Source organism: Drosophila nasuta, chromosome X, assembly GCF_023558535.2.
Source record: "Drosophila nasuta strain 15112-1781.00 chromosome X, ASM2355853v1, whole genome shotgun sequence".
NCBI lineage: Eukaryota > Metazoa > Arthropoda > Insecta > Diptera > Drosophilidae > Drosophila > Drosophila nasuta.
Genome location: NC_083459.1, coordinates 433,439 through 451,217, shown reverse-complemented (window position 1 = coordinate 451,217; position 17,779 = coordinate 433,439). Strand labels below are relative to the sequence as shown.

Here is a 17,779-nt window from a genome sequence, read left to right as displayed (position 1 = left end):
CATTCGAAATTGATTTATTATAGATTTAAAAGAAGATTGCAATTCTTTATTTAAGAATTTTTCGATCCTAACAAAATCTTCAAACAAGATTTGGTTCTTCAATCATAGTTTTGAGAGTTTGAGTCGACATTCTGAATAAAAGCAAAACAGTGCAGTATTATTCTTATAATATATATATATATATATCTAATAACATACCGCAAGTGTACTAAAATATACCGAAGGCTTTATTTGGTATATTTATGAAGTTGTACATTCGAAATATACCATAGAGATCAAAACATACCAAATTGTCAACCAAAGCAACTAAGACTCTAGTTAGTAGGCGTTTTTGCAAAAGTATTATTATACTATAACTTATACAATTGTTATCCAAATGTGCAGGAATTACAAATACTGTAGTTATTATAGTATATTATGTAACAACTGGCTTCAAAATTAAGCGTGATATTTGATTTATGTCGATTTTGAGGAGCGGAAGTGGGCGTGCCAAAATTTCTAAGCAAACTTGATCTGCGTGCAAACATAACAATCTACATATATCGAAAAATTATATCTCTATCTCTGAGATTTATGTGTTCATACGGACGGACAGACAGACAGACAGACGGATATGGCTATATATATATACTATATCGCAGATGACTTCTTCTGTTTGTTACATACATTTCCTGGAGGCACAAAGTTATAATACCCATCTACTAAATGAGTAGCGGGTATAAAAAGAAATATTATTGCGCTGCTAGTTGCATTTTTTTTAATCAAATGCTGGAATCCAAGAAATGTTCCATTTCGGTAATATGAGTAAATGTATTTAAGCAGAGTACGCACTGCACTTATTTATGGCTGCAGGTGAGACAGCTATTGCTAGTGGCATTGACATTAAAGGGGGGGTTCTTTAGGGGGGCAGAGTTGGCAGAGTCAAAGCTGCTGTTGTTACCACTGGAGACTACTGGTGGTTAGCCAATTCGAGAATGTTCAAGCTAATCACATACAATTCAATTCGTTTTACAATTTCGACTAATTTCCATTTCAATTAACTTGCTAAAATGTAATTTAGAGCGCAATGCGAAAGAGCCTTGTACCAGCCAGTCAGCCAGTCAGCCAGCCAAAAAGGGACGATGATGGCACAATGATGATGATGTAGTTGTTGTTGTTGTGGTTGTAGGTGGTGGCAATGATGATGCTGTTGCTGTTGCTGTTGCTGTTGCTGTTGCACTGACAGCAACAGGACAGTCAGAGTCCAGACGGAGCACACATAGCTGAAGGCACAAATCTGTGCGGTTGGTAAGCGCTCAAAATCGTAATTGGACTACAACTGTAAAATCAAACAACTAACTACTCCCCAACACACAGCCTCACAGACTCACAGCCTGGCCAAAAACACACCAACTGACTAACTGACTGACTGACTGACTGACTGACAGACAGACAGACAGACAGACAGACTGACTTCGCCGACAGGTGAATCGCATCGCCCACGTTCCATCGTGTTTTTGGGCGCGCACTGACGAACTGACAAAAGCATAAACGAATCATCTACATGGCTGCATTTTGCATACACTTACACATACATACCCTTTCACTCACACACACACAGAGATAGACCCTTCCACTCACACAGACAAGCTAGCTGAACATTTTTTGTTGCCTGCAAGGCGTGAGCGCAACAGTTGCAAAATAGTCATTAAGTCGGATGCAGTCGACGGCAAAACAAGCAGCTAACTTGCCCAAATGCTTCGTTGATCAGTAATCAACATTTCCAAATTATGCCCCAATGACACTGGCTCTAACTCTCTGTAGCCCAACACAAAATTCCTAATTACCTAAAATATTGTAAAGAATAATTCCAGAGATTACATTTTTTACGACCAAATTTAAAAAAGTCTAAAGATTGACATTAATTTATTGATTTCTACCAATAGTGTATAAATTTAAATGCCCCTTATAAATAAATAAATTACCTTAAGTAATTAATGTTTTATAGTACAACCAATATTGCTAGGAAGAACTGCAACCAGTATGATTATACCCGCTTTCCAGCCAAGAATTGATCTAGAACGTTTGATCTTGATTTAAAATTTTGCCTCCTTTGTTCAATTTTAAGATTTGTCCATTCTTGAAGAGATTATAATTATGAGTTTAAAGATTCGAAAATCTAGATTTTTTGTAGATTTTCGATCTTGATTTAAGAATAAACCATCTTTGTTTAATTTTGACACACAAAAAATTTTGATTCAAGATTTTATTCTTGATTTGGCACGTTTTTTCTTTCTGGGTATATCTCACAGATTATAAGATATAGAGAGTCGATAGCATTTACAACGCCCACTTTCGCTCTCGAAAAATGAAAAACAAGCTAGAGCGATTTTCGCTACATACAAATTTGGTTGTGATCAGATAAAAAGTGTAATTATTTTGTATGGCAAGCAAGTAAGAAAGCTACAATCGGTATATTTTGCACTGTGTGGTATATTTTGAATATAGTACTACATCAATATACCAAAAATAGCCACTGGTATATTTTTCGAGCATACTTTACCGGAGCTTTCTTACTTGCTTTAATTACAAATTATAACAATACGTGCTATTGCTATTTTTGATCTAAAGATTCATTATAAGTTATTTATTTCTATTAAACAATTTTTTTTTATGGTATAAAAAGTTAATGTCATTTTTGTTGTTTTTGGAAATTTCTAATGTATAAATAATATTGAAATATCAATAGATCATTGTTATAATAATCTAGATACGTTTCAACCACATAAATAAATTTATAAATTTGGTAAAGATTTTGCATTTAATAAATGATACAAATGGTTTTATTTGATTGTATTTTAGAGTTGATTGAATTACTTAACGGATTTTTTAAAATTGCTCACGTACAATAAAAGTTATTAAAAAAATAATAATATCAATCTATTAAACGTCTATTCGACATTAGACGCCAAACAAATTTCAATAAAATACTGCAAAAAAAATTAAAACAGTGCTGTCGACATTTGGAAATTTATTTAATTCATCGAGGCAACTTTTAGACCCCACACAGTGTTCCGTTCCGTTCCGTTCCATTCCATCCCATTCCGTGCACTATTTTGGCCTATGTAGCGTTAAAATGTCGACGCTTTGCAGTTGCATGGCACAAATTTCACGTGTAATAAATTTATTTGACTTGGCCAAGCCAGAAGGGGTTCGTTCTCTAACCAATCGCAGTCGGAATCGCAGCCGTAGAAGGAGGAACAACGGATGCACCATTCGCCAAAGTTACGAACTCCTGCGACAAATTTTGCACCGGGCAAAAGCTCTGAAAGGGCTTCAAATATGTTCGGCAATGAACATTAAGCGTTACTCACAATTTCCTTCACTTCGCGCATCAGCAATAAGTCCATTAACTATATGGCTGGATTCACGCATTGATTAAGAATTACAATTTAGTAGTTATTGTATGTTAGTTATTTCGATTTTATTTTAAATTCGAATTACTCACTAACAAATTATTCCCTTATTTTATAAAATATTATAGTTTCGTAAATAAAATACATTTATTTTGTGACAATCGTCTGGAATGTATTTAATTAGTTTTCTTCCTATATGAAATGATTATATTCTGAAATAAATTTTTTACATTTGATTTTCAAGGTGTGGAAATAAAGCTTCAATAATAATACTCTACAACAATAACGGAAATTATTTGATTCTTTTCTTTTACATTATTTTATTTGTTGTATTTTCGTTGTTATTGTATTCCTTTATTTTATTTTTTACTTTAATTTCTTCTTTTCATTTATATATTATTTTATTTTAATTTAACTTAATCTATTTTTTTTACTTTATGTTATGTTTTTTTATTTTATTAAATTTTTATTTATTTTCATACTTCGTCTATTTACTTTTCTTTTCTCTTATTTTCGCTTATTTATGCCTAATTTTCTTTTCTTCCCTCCAATTCCCTCATATTTCTTGTATTTTCTCTTATTTTTATATCATATTATTACATATTATTTTTTCTTATTTAATTTTATTTTCATTTCTCTAATTTCATCTTTTTTTTCTTTTTTTACTCTATGTTATATTATTTTATGACATTTTCGTTTATTTTCATATTTTCCATTCTATTTTCTTCTCTCTTCTCTTAATTCCTCTTGTCTATTTTTTATTTATTTTTCTTTTCTATTATTTTATTTTATTTATTTTATTTTATTTTTATTTATTTTCTCATATTTATGCAAAATTATTAAATTGTAATTTTGTCGTCTTAACCTGAAATTCATTTGGGATTTGTTTTTGAAATATTTCTCTTTTTGATGAATTACTTAAAATATAATAATATATATTTTGGCGTTGCTCCTTTTCGGTATGGGCAGTTTCACTGTTAAGGTTTTCAGATATATGTATGTCGGGAGGAATCTATCTGAGGTGCATGAGCCAAGGTTCTCTGCTAGATACACGAAATGTGAATGTGGAGGGAGATAAAAAAAGAATTATAAAACGCAAAGTTTTATACAGAGCTGGGAATGGCAATGACAATGTTTCCTCTGCGTGTAACTTTTGCTCAAGGATTTATAGTTGGTTGGTGGATGTGAATGGGTTGCTGGCTTGGCTTGGGTTGGATGGGGACTTGGCACAGGGCAAACCGAGTTGTCATGGCGACGCATCATAGGCACAGCATAAGCGCCACTTGGAAGCTAAATGTGAGCATGTATAAGTAAATTGTGAATGTGAATCTGAGTCTGAGTCTGAGTCTGAATTTGAATCTGACTGTAACTGTAACTATGACTGGTTATGGGCTTGAGTTGGAGTTGGAGTTGGAGTTGGAATTGGAGTTTGGGGGTCTGAACACTGAGCACTGAGTACGTGAGCGTGCGCCGACGTCGCCGCCTCAAAAGCCATTTGTGCTTAATTGCGTGTAGGGCAACTAATGAGCGGAGTTATATACCGACCGAGGACCAAAGCGACGATGCGCGGCTGTTTATAATTTTCGAAAAATAAAAAAATAGCGCAAAAGAAATGAAAATTATATTTATATTTATATACACAGTCAGCTAGCGTCGAGAGATATAATACAGAGGTGGAAGTGTAGGACAACAGTCGCTGGCATTTATTTATAACACAGCGACGACGACAGCAGTGCTGCGAAATATTTTTTCAAATAAAATGTAACATTCATTTGCGAATGGGTCTTTCGCCTTCTCTTTACGAAACTTTTGCATTTGAATTATGCGTGCCAAAGGGTTTGCCACTCGCCAGTTTCCAGTTTCCAGTTACCATTTGCCATTTGCCACAGTTCGCAGTTCTCTGTTCTCAGTTCCCAGACTTTCAGCTTTGTCGAGCTGGGGCCATTAAGCGAAAATTATATTGGCCCGAAAAGGTAACAAATGCGCTGCCAAGGTGCTAATATCGATGCTGACACTGCCTACCAGCTGAGAGGCAGAAAATGTTCGCAAAACAGATGTGTTTCGAATATAATGAAGCTATTTCTTAATTCCAATCCATATTTAAATAATACGATTAATTTATTTTTATTTAAATAGCTTTGCCAATACAAAACTCATGTTTTAAAGAAAAGTGAAAATAGTGAACATATTTTCATATGTTCAATATAATCAAATGATTAATTATACTTAAACAGTTTTAATTTGTATACCCTCATCCGGAATGGTAAAAGGAAAGAATATGTTAGCCTTGTGCCTTCAGAAAAGATATGAAAAAGGCAGTGTTCAGTCAAACACTTTTCGAAATCATTTTGTATAGATGTTTAACATATCTATGTTAGTTACATTTACAAATATATGTACATCCGCAGAAATTTCCCACTTTTGCTCAAGTACAAAGATATATTATATATTGGTTCTTCTTCTTCCAGTAGAAAACTACAACTCGATAACACGATTCATTTAAACTGCTAACATTGACTTATAATATCGAAAGTTCTTTCCACTAAGCTATACCACACCATCACAAAAACTCAACCATAAAAAAGCAAAAAATTATTCATATATATATATATATTAACCCCCGCTAATAAACTTATCGGAATCAATACATGCACTGCTATCGATAGCAGTTGATTGGTTGGCATCACGGAATAACAACACGCTGTTTATACCCGCTACCCATAGGGTAGAAGGGTATTATAACTTTGTGCCGACGGGAAATGTATGTAACAGGTGGAAGGAGGCATCTCCGACCCTATAAAGTATATATATTCTTGATCAGCGTCAACAGCCGAGACGATCTAGCCATGTGCGTCTGTCCGTCTGTCTGTCTGTCCGTCCGTTCGTCTGTCCGTATGAACACCTAGATCTCAAAGACTATAAGAGATAGAGCTATAATTTTTTTTCGACAACATTTGTTATGTTTGCACGCAGATCAAGTTTGTTTCAAATTTTTGCCACGCCCCCTTCCGCCCCCGCAAATACAATACAATAATTGCTATAGTAGTTATGATTCCTGAAAATTTGGTTGCGATCAGATACAAATTGTCGAACTTATTAAAGAAAAACTTTTGTATGGGCAAAAACGCCTACTTTCTAGGGGTCTTAGTTGGCTTGGCTGACAATCTGGTATATTGTGCCGTCTATGGTATATTTTGAATGTGGTACTATATCGATATACCACATATACCATTTGGTATATTTTTTAGTATTTTTGAAGTATATTTGGTATATTTTGAGAAATATACCGCAAAATATATTGCTTTTATTCTAAATGGGTATCTCACAGTCGAGTACACTCGACTGTAGCTTTCTTACTTGTTTTCATTTAAACGAATATACTCAAAATTGTATTTTTCCACATTGGCTATGGCTTTTACCTTTGTTCACAGAACGCTCAACTAATAGCCCCTACGGAGAAAAACTTAATAGAAAAACAAACAAAAAATATGTACTTAACCGATAGTTTGTCATATCGTTTATCGATACGCTGTATTAAAAGTCAGTTGAATCTTTAACCTTGAAACAGCACGTACTTTTTTCGTAATAATTAATTGTTTATTAATGGATTTAGTCACCGCCCAAACTGATAGTTTTATGTGGGTAGATAAAAATCTATTTTTCAAACAGCAGAGTCAGTCATCTCCGACCCTATAAAGTATATATGTTTATTATCGATCAGCGTCAACAGCCGAGGCGATATTGACATGTCCATCTGTCCGTCTGTCTGTCTGTCTGTCTGTCCGTCCGTATAAACACCTATGCATTTGTTATGTTTGCACGCAAAACAAGTTTGGTTTAGATTTTTACCACGATTTAAGATATATTTGAATACTACTCGTATATTGGTAACTTTAGCTGAATTTTGTACTCAAATGTCAAATATTGGGTATATCTTTGTAATTTTTCGGTATACTAATTCGATACATTTTTATGAATTACGCACTATTTTGGTATTACGGAAAATCAGTATTCGGTAACCAGCACGCTTGACTGCAGCTTTCTAATTTGTTTTGCATACATTAAAAAAGTTATCGTAATTGCAAATTTCTTATTGCCATCTGAAATTAAACCCTAAACCATCGGCAATTTTATTAATATAATATTTTATTAAAATTGCAAATTGTTAAAAGGAACAAAATGTGGCATTAAGTATTAATCATTTTATATGCCTTTAATATGATCAAATTATTAATTGTAATTTTCAAACTTTGTAGTGTTGAGTTAATTGTGAGTAAAGGTTTTGCTGTTGACACAAAAATTGGTTAAACGGGTTGCTGTCGCTTATCTGGCAAATGAATTTTAAGTAAACAATAGAAATTAAATCTAGAGTTGCGTCTCATTAAGTGAATGGGGTTTTAAGTGTTCCACGGGCGCTGTTGTTTTTTTTTTGGTTGTTCAGTACAGTTGTGCTTAAGCCTAGTTAGGAATTCATGAGCGTATCCCAAGGCAGACAAACACCATCATCACTTGCGGTCACTCACGAATGCTCGTAGTTGGAGTTGGAGTTGATGTTGGGGTTTGGGCAACGCCAGTCGCACTGATTCATGTGGCCTGGGTCTGGGCATGGACATGGGCACGAGAGCAGCTGCTACTCCAGCTGGCTGGCTGGCGAGACCTTCTTACGAATGTAATTTTTATTTACACAATTTTAAGCTAATATTACGTTTGAGCCACTACCAAAGCCGGACAGAGAAACCGAGAAAAATACAAAACAAGAATAAAATAAACCAAGTAAGAAAGCTACAGTCGAGTGAGCTCGACTAACAGATACTTGCTACCCATTTTGAGTAAATGCAAATATTGCTGAATTCATTTTATAATATCATAAATTAATAAACCGAAAAAAAAACTAAAAAAATATACCAAAGTACATTGTAGGTATATTGATACAGTATTATTATTATTATACCATATAATGAAAAAGCCAACGGAACTAGGTCTTTCTTTAATATCTTCGTCATATTTAATCTACTCGCAATCAAACAATCAGGATTGATAAGCACTGTATTTATTATTGTTTGTGCCGAAATTTGCGACTCTAGCTTTAAAATAACGCTTGATAGTCGAGTTTTGTCAATTTGTGTGGGCGGAATTAGGCGTGGCAAAAATTTGAAACAAACTTTATCTGCGTGCAAACATAACAAGTGCTGTCGAACATTATATCTCTACCTCTTATAGTCTCTGAGATCTAGGTATTTATACGGACGGACGGACAGACAGACGGATATGGCTATATCGTCTCGGCTGTTTAAGAATATATATTCTTTATAGGGTCAGAGAAGTCTCCTTCTGCCTGTTACATACATTTCCTGTGGGCACAATGTTATAATACCCTTCTACTCTATGGGTATCGGGTATAAAAATGAGAAAAAAACGCGCCGGCGAATTTGTCCCAAAAAAGGATTAATGAAATAAAATTATCTCTTTTTCGGCGTAACGCGAACCACTCGCGCTCTTAGTGGGAGTGGGATAAGGAGGGGGAGAATGAGAGGGAGATGAAGATAGGCGGACATATGGGGGTGTGGCAGGGGGGCGTGTAATGCGACAGCCTTCTGTTTTCTCTGTGTAGCCGAGTTCCCTTTATTTTTACTTGTTTTTTTTTATTTTTTATGCTTTTTCCCCTTTAATTATAATGCCTATTTCTACCGTGTCTTTGCAGACGATTTTTTTGTTACCTTTTTTTTCTAACTTTATTTGTTGTCGTTGTAGTTGTTGTTGTTATTGCCGTTCAGAGCAATTCTCATATTTTAACATTTTTAAATGCATTCAAATTAAGTAGCACGCGATGGGTTAGCTAACTTAAGGAAAGGTGGTTGTGTTGGCTGTATAAAGGGTTGCACAAACAAGATAAAACAAGAAGAAAATAAGAGAAAACTAAATTGCATATAAATAAAAAAGTCTATTGCTCGACCAAATTCTTGTTGTAGCAAAAAGGAAGGGTGGCATTGTTAAGTGCTGTGGCATTCTATGACTAAACGTAAACGTGCAAAGACAGCATCAATAATTGTTAAAGCAGCCAGAAGAGTCCAGTCTATGATATTAATTGAAGAAAACCCTGATGTGTCAAACGTTGTTGGGCGAACTGCTTTAGATGTCATTTAATCAAAATCCCTTTGTTTCACTTAATTCATTAAAATCATTCTCTGAGAAATTAGGTAGGTAGGTGGGATCATAGACCAGTGGAGGTCCGTAGATGTCTCGGTGGAGGGTATCTTGGTCTCAGAAGTTGCACAGCATGGATGCATTTTTGGCAAAAGCCAGCTACATCTTGGGTGGTAGCCGTGAAACGTCACGAAGTTCGTTATGGCACGGCTAATCGAAGTATTTCATCCGGAGTCGGGATAACGTTGAACATCCGTTACATTTTCTGCATTGTTCGTAATACTCAGCTTTGCAGCATGGACATCCGACAAACAGTGTCAGTTAAAATGCCGAGCATTAGCCTACAGTCTTTCATTGAAAGCTGCATGACGTTTTTGGTTAAGTTATTGTTTATTGAAGCACTCATCAGCCTTGCAGATCTGCGATCTCTTTGCCTTCGATGCCCTGGTTGCTTGGGATCTCGTAGATGCGGACCTCCGCAAATGGGTTCAGCGACTCTATTGCTCTTCTGCTTTCAGGACAACTTTGGACTTGACCACATTGATCTTATTGCTGGCTATCATCAAAGATGTTAATCGAGTCGGAATTGCGCTGTATACCCCGAGCTCTTCTTCAGCCTTGCCAATGGCGAAGACTTACTCCTGGAAGTTGCTGCAATGGCCAGGGAATTTGTAGGAGTGTTTGGAAATCGGGTCGGAGCAGTATACGGCGGTCCCGACTCCTTTATCCATCTTCGAGAAATTAGCTATTAGCTGAAATTCGATTACACTCTGATTGATTGTGCTCGACCCGCAACTCATTTTGAAAACCGTGCAGTGTTATTCTTAAAGTATACCAACTTAATTTGCAAAGAAATACTAAATTACACCAAATTATATATTATACATTCAAAGTATACCAATATTTCTTAAATAATATTAAGCTGATCTAAAATAAGTAAGAAGCATACAATGAGTTTGAGATGCAATAATACCAGATTCTACAAATATACCAAAAATATACAACAAAAATACTAATATATACCGAAGAAGCATGGTATATCGATATAGTATTATGTATATTAAAAATATAAAGATAACATAAATCGAATAACAAGGGTAGGGCCAAAATATTGGTATAGACAATAATAAATTTAGTATTTAAGATTAATGAAAAATTGATTGCGATCAAATGAAAATTGCCGACGTTATTAAAAAATTAATTTAAACAACAATTATTTCTTTAATAATTCCTGATCACAATAAATATAGTTTTTATTGTATTGAAATAATTAGAGCTCTATTTCTTATAGTCTCTGAGATCAGGTGTTTCATACGGTCAGACAGACAGAAGGACGGACGGACATAGCTCATATGTATGTATATCGTGTTGGCTGGTGACGCTGATCAAGAATACATACAATGGGGTCGGAGATGACTTCTTCTGCCTGTTACATAGATTTCTACCGTCGAAGTAGCGGGTATAATAAACTAGTTAAAAAATCAAACATTTACTTCTTGATTCGGTATTTAAATGTTCAACTAATTCAGTGTGTGGAATAACATGGTGAAATAAATCTGCAATCCTAGATCTAGGCTACAAAATTCTGAAATCAAACGAGTCTTCTTTTACAATTTGAATATCTTTGGCATTGTTAACATCGAGATTCAGTTTTATTTTTATCGTGAATAGTAATAAATAGTAGTAAATGCTACATCATATAATAAATGCTAATTAAATAGGAATAATAAAATTACATTTTTTGTTTTGTAGCATTTTCTTAGTTGTGTGTTGAGTGTTCAGTAATTCAGTGCTCGATGAATATTCAGAAGTGTTGCCCCGTTTCTGGTTTTGCTCTGCTGTCGAAAAGTGTGAATTAATTCAATTAAGCGTAAAAGCCAAGGCTCAAAATGTGGTCGGATTGAAATTTGCTGACACATAACAAGAGAAACAGCTTGCTTCCGTCTCTTGCCGGTTCTCTCCTCTCATTTTCTAGTGGGTGCAAGTCCAGAAGTGGACGAGAAGTTGCGCTCGCTCGCTACTGAGAAGTTTATCAAACAATGGCCACCAGGATTTGAAAAAGTCGCGCATCATTTCGAGCGACAAATGACTACTGACTAACAGTCGGACTGACTGACTGACTGACTGACTGAGTGACGACAGTGGAGTGTCTATCTGTCAGGCTCTTTAGCTGTAGATTTGGCGTCGGCTCTGCTGCTGTGTTGGCTAAATGAAATACATAAATGTCATTCATTCATTCATTCATTTATGCAAAACTTGTAATAATGACAACTGTGGTATGATTCGGTAGCTCAAGTATTGTGAGGAAGGGGTGTGGGGGGTTGGGGGCAAGTATTCGTGAAATCCGTGCAGGCGATGAGCAATTTTTGTTGACTCCGTAAGATTTTCATGGCGCTGGCGCCCAACGTGGGGTGGCTGTCAAAATTTTCTGTGAACGCGCGCGAAAAATGTTTGTGCCAAGGTGTGTGCAATGGGTTTGCTGTGACGACGACGACGATGAGGATGATGATGATGACGATGATGATGATGCCAGGCGACGACTGACTATTAAGCTCACCTTTTCTACGCTCTCCACTCTGCATCTCCCTCACCTTTTCTTTATATTTATATGTGTATATATGTATTCGGATTGTTGTTGTTGCTGCTGTGTGCGGTAATAAAATTCTTAATGTGCCATTAAATCCTTCCACTGGCAACGTCATCAGCGCGTCATGACTTTTGTGAGCCGCCGTCGCAAGCAAGAGGAACGCCGACTGGTCTTTGGACCTGGATAACTGCTTGCTGTCTTGGAATTCCGCCAAGCCAAAGAAATCTAACGAACATTTTGCTACGAAATGGCACGTAAATAAATTGCAAAGATTTGTCGTCTGTTGAGGATGCGAACCTGGCAACAACAGAAACAACAGCAACAACAACAGCAACGACGACATCGACATCGAGTGGAGTGAGTCAAACACCTGCCCCATAGACAACGCTGCGCTGTGGTTTATCCGTCTGTCCGACTGTCCTACTTTCCCCCCCCTCCCTCCACCTATCACCTTTTCTGCTGAGCAAAAGGACAACAAATGAGTTAACATTTTTGGCGTTGCTTTGCAAAAGCCTTGGCAATCGTTGTACCTACTGATGACATACTCTTCCTCTCACTCTCCAACTCCAACTCCAACTCTTGCCCGCTGGCTGCTGTCATTATGATTATTGTCATTTGGTTGAGGTGATTCAATGCATTTAGATTGCATAATTAAGTAACGCGCGTATTTTATGAAAATCTTTAACGCAGACTTCTTTAATTTTACTCTTTTATCTCAAAAGTAAATGCGATTTTTTGAGCCAAATTCAAAATATGAAATACGAAATACGAAAATTTCGTAACCACATGCACAGTGGTTATGAGTTTATTTTTGGGAAACATTTTGTGGCTTGTGCTGCATGCGGCACGCTTGAGTTGTGGCAAATACACAGACCTATCACCTGCAGCGCAGAGCAAGGGAGCAGAAGAATGAGTTTTTGCAGTACTCACAAGCACAAAAAGAAATGCGTGCTTCACCCAGTTGCAAACAAAACAAAGTCTAGCAAAATTATAAAGCACTCAACCTGTATTACAAGTTTTGTTGTTTAGCCTATGGTTTCGATTGTGACAAGTAGCACAAGCACACACACACATACACATACACAGCGTTAGCGTTTTGCAGTTGCAACTTCGAGTATTTAATACCTGTCGTCATTAATATTCGCTGCTTCTGCTGCTGCGGCATGGAACAAAAGCCCACTTGTCGATATTTAACATAATTGTGCAATTGTGTGGCAGGTATGCATACATATGGTATGTGCCACATGTGTGGCACATGCATGCAAAATCAAAAAAGAGTTCAAGTGTCTGCATTTAAGTCGCAAGCGGTGCCCCCAAGTGTCGCCTGCCTCCGCCTTCGCCTTCTGTCTCCTGCCTCTTGCCTCTTGCCTCATGCCTCATGCCACACTCAGGCAGTTAATGGTTCTCCTTGTTGCAAGCGGATGTGCAATTGCAACAAGATGTGTCCTCCACATGCCCCCGATAATTACAGGCGTATTGTTGAGCTGTGCTACAGCCACAGAACTTGCATTTAGTTTGGCTAGACCCCAATTTTTTTGTAGAATCATGTTTTCGAATTGATTTTTATACTCGGCACAAAAAAAAGACAAAAGCTTGTGGCCAAAGACAACAACATAAGAAACAAGTATGAAAGCTACAGTTGAGTGTATTCGACTATGAGAAACCCATTTCGAATAGAAGCGAAACTCTGTGGTATTAATTATAAATTATACCAAATTAATATACTACAAAAATACGAAAAATATGCCAGATGGTATACGCGATACCCATTTTAAATAAAAGCAAAGTAGTGCGGTATTAAGTATAAAATATACCAAAATTATATACCACAAAAATACTGAAAATAAACCAAATGATGTATATTTGATATATTGATATGGTACTACATTGAAGATATATTATACTATAGAGTGCAAAATATACCAGATTTTCCCAAAAAGTATTTTTCCAGCAAAAGTATTTATATAATTACTTTGTCTGTATATTTTAGGCGAAACAGAACGTTTTTTATAGAATTTTTTCCCCTTCCTAAGCTCAAGAAAGGACCTCCTCTCTCCCTTGGAGCAATACGGTCCTTTACACACTAAAATTTGATTTTTTTCATAGTTATAGTGTATTGTCGTATAAATTACAATAATAAACTAAATTAAACTCACTTTTCATAAAATTAAAAACTATTTCGGCTTTTTTCGTGGAAGAAAAGAAAAAACTGCTTTTCCAATGTTCAGCCCAAAAGTGGTGCACTTATGTAAAAATATCAAAATTTCAGAAAAACTGAACAAATCTAACGGGGTTTTTGGTTGTTTCCTTTCTTTATGTTCCATTTTACAAAAATAATGTGCTAGGGATCAACTAACAAAAAGGAATATGCTAAAAATTCGTTATTTTGTTTTTTTTTGTCGCACTGCTATTTCAAAGATCACAGCTGTATGTACATATGTATGAATGTATATCGTCTCTACTGTTGACCAAGACTGGGTGATCAAGACATGCTATGTAGTAGTTGCTTTCACAATCTCGTATATTTTCAACCCAATGGTTTGAATTTAATAGTATACCGATATAGTAAATAAAGTCTTCGGTATAAAATATATTTTTTTTTTTGGTATATTAATTTCATACATTGTTAAAATAGTAACGGTCCTTTTTGTTTTTTTGCCTTTTTTCGAACACACTTCACTGTAGCACTCTAAATTGTTTTTCAAACCTAGTAACTTTTGTTGTCCATATTTTTGTTGGATTCTTTTAGAATCGAGTATTTTTTGTCTCCCAAATTTTTTTGCAATTGGTTTTTTTGTTGGAATATTTTCAAGTCAAGTTCTTAATAATTTTTTGCATTTTTTTTTTGGGTTTTAAATATAGCAATCTTTGTATTTCAAGTCTATAGTTTTATTGTAATAAAACTGAGACGAAAGTCTTTTTTTCTTCATAACTTTAGTAGGCGAACAATTAAAAATTATTTAATCAAAGTAGGCGATAAGTTGACCAGCGGGCTGTGCTCAGAGATTTAGTCTCATTCGGTTGCCGTTCACAGTACAGAGCTAATGTAAAGTAGTAAATTTCAGAAGTCAAGTCAACAGTACAAAAAAAATTCTGGCATAATTAATTTTCTTCGTTTTCGGCTTTCACAAAAATTTCTTCAAGTTACCATTCAACTCATTAGGTAAGAAAGTGCGCTATAATTGAATTGAATACATCTAAATTAAGTCGCAACACACACAGATCGAACACACTCATCATGCAACCAACATCATCGCGGTTCTTCGGCTGTTTGTGGAAGCAGCAGCTCTCATCGATGATGCGTCGTCAACTGCAATTGCAGAAGATCACCTCACGTCAATTGGCATCGAAGGGCGGCCGCAATAAGGTGAAAATGATGTCACAACGCGAGACTTCGACTCAGACTCGGACTCCGAATCTGGCTCATAATCCAATGCATCCGGCGCATCCAATGAGGCGCGAGACGAACATGTGGAAGGATCCCCTGAGCACGGACACCAAGTGGTTGAGCGCCCGCGATCCCCGCCGCTATAGACCAGACTTTGGCCAAACCGAGCCACATTCGTTGCGCAAACAATTCATGCGCAGTCCCGACGAACGCACTCGCGACGCGATGACTCGCGATTGGGAGGCGGCGACTCAATTGAATGAGATCGGTCGCCGTCAGGCGCAGTTGGTCGCTCAGCAGCGCCATCACGATAAGATGTACAAGCAGTTGGACAAAAGTGAAGCGACTTCTCGACTTGGACAATCTCGATCCAAATATGCGGCCAAGCAGCAGCGTCATCATGCAGCTGACCAACGATCCAACGAGGATTAGTGTGAATACCAGTAAAAAAAAACGGAGAGACGACATCAATGAGAGAACAGTTCATAATTCATTTCTACCATCAACTCCTTCGCATTGTCTATTATGGTGTGTGGGGTAAGAGAGAATGAAACTGACTTTTATTTCTACGGTAGTCGATGGCATTTAATGGCCACGATATCTGCCGATTGCCACAGCCACATTGTCTATGAAATGTGTATAATTTAGTATAGTATTATTTAGCATAGTTTTATGCTCTCTCTCTCTCTCTCTCGATATGACTGACAATCTCTCCTTACACTTTGGGCATTTGACCACTTTCTCTGACATTTAGGCGTTTTTTGAAAGTGTCCTAATTAGAAAATTGTTCTGTTCAATGCATTAACAATGCATCAAACTGTTAATTCTCAAAATATTGGAACTTAACAGTTAACAACTGTAAAGACAGCTGTTGCATCCGAAAGCTCGTGAGCTAAGTATTTCATTCATTTATTAATGTTGAAAACCAATAATAAAAAAAGAAGTCATGAATAATAATTTCGCAGCTTTCTAGGTATGTTCAATACATTTAAATGTTCAAATTGGTCGTGCTTATATGCGCATTTTGTAAAGCAACATTTTGAGGAACAATTTTCAACTTTGGAAAAGATTTTTGAAAATAATAGCATAATTTAGCAGTAAGTCAAAGTGTGTGATGTAGCTTTGTTGATTCTGAATCCATCAATGGTTGTCTTATTCTGCACTTTTCCGCACAATGTGCGCCATTGGCATTCTTCTCAGAAAACCTTACGTTTTCCAACACCGATTTGTGCTCTGTAGAGAGAAGATGAAATCGCAGTAAAAAATGTCGAATGGTTTTCTCGAAATAATGAATGTCAGTTCAAATAGAAAATGCCCCATAGTGCAATGTAAGATTCGTCCAAAGATTCTTTCAAAAACTGAATTTTCTTAAATTATTTGTATTTCGAGATAAGTAATGTTGGTTGTGGTATCGAACGTAAAGTCTTTTTATACTCCGATCTTAAACAGTTATATTTTCGCTTGCATTCGTCTACTAAAAATGTTAAATGTTATTTACAGATATTTGCCGATGGGAATTTCATTTCAAGGAATGTTGTTAAATTTTATTAATTACCGAAAGCGCGATGTTTTCCAAAATATCTTGGCTACTTTTCTGTTTACAAAATTTGGATGTGCTTTATTCCATAATTCTGAATGATTCTCAATGAAAAACAATAATTTATTCGAATCCAACATCTTAACCAATAAAAGCGATTTCAATATCAGTTACTTAAAATAATTTGTTTTTGTCGACTTTCTTTTCAAAGCTGCTGAGACTATTCCATTTGGATCATTTTTATTTCAAATGATTTATCACAGTTTAATGCTGATTTTTTTTATCTCAAAATATTTCTAATGATTCGATCTATTGCCATAGATCGTAATAGATAAATAAGCTGAAGGAAGTTTTTTAATGGCGACTGGAACAAATAAATTTTGTAATTTGATTGAAATATCGATGAATATCTGATTCCCGGCAACTTGATATTGTCTCGATGGAATTGATGAGCTGTTCTCACAATATTTTAATATTTCTTTTTTTTTCAGAACATAAATTTGCAATATTTTTCGATAAATACCGCACTCTATTGCTTTTTCTGAAAAAAATATTGCCACACGATTTTAGCTGTCTTACTTTTTATTTACAAAGATAATTGAAAATTCGTTGCTTTTGGCAATACAAACAAATTAAATACCTTCGATATGGATTGTGATTTTTAAGTGTATTATTTTTTGGGTAGCAGCAATATCACAAAAAAAATAAAAAAAAAATTTTGGAAACGA

General features: G+C 35.7%; 1 protein-coding gene across 2 annotated transcripts; it reads left to right on the top strand.

Moving 5' to 3' along the window:
- The first annotated feature begins 15,130 nt into the window (after nucleotides 1–15,130).
- Nucleotides 15,131–17,234, top strand: LOC132796841 (uncharacterized). 2 transcript variants are annotated; one of them, XM_060808161.1, is made up of 3 exons: nucleotides 15,131–15,289; nucleotides 15,349–16,042; nucleotides 17,015–17,234. In XM_060808161.1, the coding sequence occupies exon 2, from the start codon at nucleotides 15,365–15,367 to the stop codon at nucleotides 15,944–15,946; it is 582 nt and encodes a 193-aa protein (XP_060664144.1). In that variant the 5' UTR covers nucleotides 15,131–15,289; nucleotides 15,349–15,364; the 3' UTR covers nucleotides 15,947–16,042; nucleotides 17,015–17,234. The 2 variants fall into 2 exon arrangements, with proteins under 2 accessions (XP_060664144.1, XP_060664145.1); XM_060808162.1 differs by having other exon boundaries at nucleotides 15,349–16,051.
- The last annotated feature ends 545 nt before the right edge of the window (nucleotides 17,235–17,779 follow it).